This window comes from Recurvomyces mirabilis (assembly GCF_035927965.1).
Source record: "Recurvomyces mirabilis strain CCFEE 5264 chromosome Unknown scaffold_42, whole genome shotgun sequence".
In the NCBI taxonomy this organism is placed as follows: domain Eukaryota; kingdom Fungi; phylum Ascomycota; class Dothideomycetes; order Mycosphaerellales; family Teratosphaeriaceae; genus Recurvomyces; species Recurvomyces mirabilis.
The window spans coordinates 139096-142973 of NW_027041976.1; the positions used below are offsets into that span (position 1 = coordinate 139096).

A 3878-nucleotide genomic window follows, 5' to 3' on the forward strand; every position below is an offset into this window, starting at 1 on the left:
GTATAAGTTCCATTAGCAGCCCAGTATTAGAAGGTCTTTGTGACGCAGCGGCGCTGCTTGCGGATTTTGAAGACGACAGAGTAGATTTGTTATCACTGATGGATGAATCCATCCTTGTTAAGTGCCTTGTAGACCTAGGGCTGGTATTCATGTACTACGCTGGAAGCTATGTATTCCGAGAAGAGCTGTTATTTCGTTGATCTGAGTCTGAAGGTGGGAAAGGCTGTAGGCATGTCGGCTAATCGATTCCTCGTCATCATGAGAGGCACAGTACCCTTTTTACTAAAGAGCCTCTGTGGCAAACAGGGGCCGCAATATGATGTAAAGAGTATCTAGCTTCCACCCGCAATGAAGTGGAGTTTAATGAGCTTAGTATCAGCTCAGATGGGGTCGTAGACACCGCGATCGAATACATAATCCGGCCTGTCCTTTTGACTACTAACAGTTCTATGTGGCCGCGATGACTTGTAATATGTATTTCATCACCGTACTAGCCTCCTTGTACCTTGATATCTGCACTCCTCTGCAAGTAGCATAGCCACCAATGCATCATATCCTGTTTATGACCTCGCTCGCTATTCGCCGTGGTCTAGCACTTCACAGCTGTCAATATCTGCGCCCGTGAAGCCTCAATGCTTACCATATATGGACTACCTCCTACATCGACCAGAGTGTTTATATTCTTGTCGCTATGAACAGCTGTAGCGGTGATTTGGAAGAGCAAAGCAGCCACGAACGTTCCTCACCAGATGAGCTCCCTCTTCTCTCCACCATCACACGACTTCTCCTTAGCCCAGTCATAGATACCACCGCGCTCCAGGAAGGAAGCCGTGTCCCACTTGACCTGGTTCATGGCAGCCTTCACACCCACTTCGAGAATGGAGTCGCTTGTAGTGATCATGCCCGCGCCCTTGTCCATGAAACGCATATACTCGTCCAGCAATAGATAGCTGCTGGCCATCGACTGGTTGTCCTCCGGCACGAAACACTTGAGATGCTTATGCCGCTCGTGAAAGATCTGCCACTGCTCATCATTCACCAGAAAGTCAGTCGCATCGCGCTTCCGTTTGGCGTTGTCGTTTTCGCCTGCCACGATTAAGCACTGGAAGGCCTTCCAGCGGAAGGGCGCGAGTCGTTCGATCTGGGCAGTCATGTCTTCGTTCCAATTGTGGGTGTTGACGACTGTATTGAGCTTGAACTTCACGCCGTACTTACGGCACCATTCGGCGACCTGGAAGAGCCGGTCGACGTTCTTGCCATCTTCCCCTCGCCCGATCTTAATGTTAGTGTCAGGATTGAAGGAGTCGCAGCTTATGGCCAGGATATCCAGCCACTGGCTATTGTCTCGCATCCACGTTTCGCGTATCTTGCTGCCGTTACTGACGATGCTGATACTTTCCAAGCGGAGCTCTTCCTTGCAGTACTGGAGGAGTTGGGTAAGTAGCTTTGGGTAGAGGAATGGTTCACCACCAGCGATGTTGAGTTTCTGCATGCCGGCTTCTCGTAGCAGTCTCAGGCCTTCCATGGCTTTCTCGATGGGTAGGACGTAAGACGTGGTCTCGGTGTGGAAACAAAAGCCGCAGGTGTAGTTGCACTTCCGGGAGGGAAAGTAATTGACGGAGATTGGCTTGTCCGTGGGATCAGCCGGTTGTGTATCAGTCGACCGAGCTGAGCGAACTGTGGCTGGGACAAGATTTTCGTAAGTCCATTGCACCAACGAGGAAATATCCATGTTGGAGGAGGGTTGATGAGCTTCGCAAATTGACTTGTGCTGTAGTGTCACAGCTTCAGCGATGTAGCTGCGAAAGAGGTGTGTGTCGAGGACTATTGTTCTGCTCTTGCATGTAGAAATTGCGTCAGCTTGCAGTATAGCGTAAATTTGCCTTTCGATATCACAATAGTCACATGATGACTCACGTACGCAGCACCTACATGCACTTCCACTTGACCACGTGTTTTAGCTACGCCTCCAGGGCGGCGGTTCACGATTGCAGAAATGATTGACGATGTCGATCCAGATGCAAAGCACGATCTGTTTGTCGTCTGTGTGCTAGGTCAGACTGTGCCTGGCTTTCGCCAGAAAAGACTGCTAATTCGACTCGCAGGTCCACCAGGAGCCGGGAAAGGCACAATATGCGCCCATCTAGCTGCAACGTATCCACTTCTACATTACTCAATCGGTGACAATCTACGTGCCTGGTTACGAGATGACAGTCGGGACGAAGCTCTTGCAGCAGCCATTCAGGATAAGCTCAATAATCAAGGCTTTCTTACGGCAAAAGATCTCGACCCGTTCATTGCACAAGCAATCATGCAGGCGAGCCAGCAGAATTTCAGAGGTATCTTGGTCGATGGCTTTCCGCGCTGCTTAGAGCAGTTGAATGCTGGTCACAGCAGAGCGACAAATCCAGACCTGGTCCTTGTCGTCAACGTCAGCCACACCAATGCACGATCGAGATATGTGGCTCGAATGCGTGATTCACGAGACAGTATAGGGAATTTCGAGAAGCGCTTTGCGGAGTATGAGCGGGAGACGCTGCCAGTCTTGCGTGTGTATCAACACAGAGTCCATATGCATGAGGTGAATGCAAATGGAACCGAAGAGCAGAATGTGGAGGAGGTAGAGCGACAGCTTGGCACAGCTGCCCCTTGGACGAAGGTTGGCTTGATCGCAAGTGCCAAGAAAGAAGAGCAGAGTCAAGCTTGATGAAAAAGCAGTGACCTCTGGCCGGGCATCTGTTATGTGAGCAGGTGTGGAATTATGATGCTGGCAGTCCGACGCGAGGACCATTGAGCCGCAGCCCATTCATTGTGCTTTCAAGGTGCTTGCGCATGCAGGCTCAGCGTTAGAAAATAGTAATATACGTCGACTCAATGTCTCCCAACTTCCCAAACTCCCCTGCTCCATCTCTATTCGCTGATCTATCTCCAGCGCATTTGCACCTCTCATGACCTGCTTCGGCAACGTGCTCATGTTCGTCCATTGAACTTGATATCTCGCGATCGAATACAGATCGGCGTCACAACGCTAAGTAATATGGCGCGCATCTAGCTCGGGACTTTGACTCTGGGCTTCGACTTCTGTTGCAAGTGAATTATATTCCAATCACAGTCACACGCGAGGGCTGCTAGCATTTCTAATGCCCCAAGTACAAGAGGAGTGTAGACACGTGTCAGTCTATGGCATCGAGTTTCAGCGCATCAAACAGAGAGTACTTGCATCGTGAGAGCCATAGGCGCTGCACTCAACTCGCAACGGAGTCAAATACCTTGCGCACCCCGAGTGTGAAGATCGTACCTTCTCGATAATATCATACTAGATACAAATGAATATGATGGCAGTCGTGAAGAGCATACCGACGCTATTTAAACCAGCGAAGATAGGAACAGGTAAGCAATTCAGCCGTGGGCATCTTTCCAACAATCCTCACGTTATCCTGCATTATCAAATAATCCATTGTCGAGTCTGTAGCTTCACTATTGCGCCTGAGTCTTTGAGTAGGACATATCGACAATGTACATTGTAGCAGGCACGGACGCATAAGTGCATATGTGAAAAGCCTTGACAAGGTCGCAAAAATACAGACTGACATGATCTACCAGTATCTCACCACCTCTCTCGTACGTGGATTTTGGTGTTACTCGACCTGCTTCAGGGTTTGGTTTATGGGGCAAATGGACAATTGTGCGTATAGCCTTGTCGGAGGTGACAAGGTATATAAGACCATCGTACAGCCCAGCATGGATGGGCTAACCTCACAATAGCGGAGTCAAATGTTGTCCTCCAACTGCAGGAAACGACTTACAACATTATCTACCAGATCTTTAAGCAGCCTGACTGACTAAGGTATCTCCAGGCCACCGATTTCAAGACTGAG

At 49.6% G+C, this 3878-nt stretch overlaps 2 protein-coding genes across 2 annotated transcripts; one reads left to right on the forward strand and one right to left on the reverse strand.

Moving 5' to 3' along the window:
* Positions 1-742: 742 nt before the first annotated feature.
* Positions 743-1732, reverse strand: LTS14_010442 (uncharacterized protein; the record flags this gene model as incomplete). The annotated part of the gene is made up of 1 exon (XM_064843118.1): positions 743-1732. One exon carries the CDS (start codon positions 1730-1732, stop codon positions 743-745), a length of 990 nt encoding a protein of 329 aa, XP_064689337.1.
* A 264-nt stretch (positions 1733-1996) lies between these two features.
* LTS14_010443 (uncharacterized protein) lies at positions 1997-2707 on the forward strand (the record flags this gene model as incomplete). The annotated part of the gene is made up of 2 exons (XM_064843119.1): positions 1997-2054; positions 2106-2707. The coding sequence occupies 2 exons, from the start codon at positions 1997-1999 to the stop codon at positions 2705-2707; spliced, it is 660 nt and encodes a 219-aa protein (XP_064689338.1).
* Between the last annotated feature and the right edge of the window lie 1171 nt (positions 2708-3878).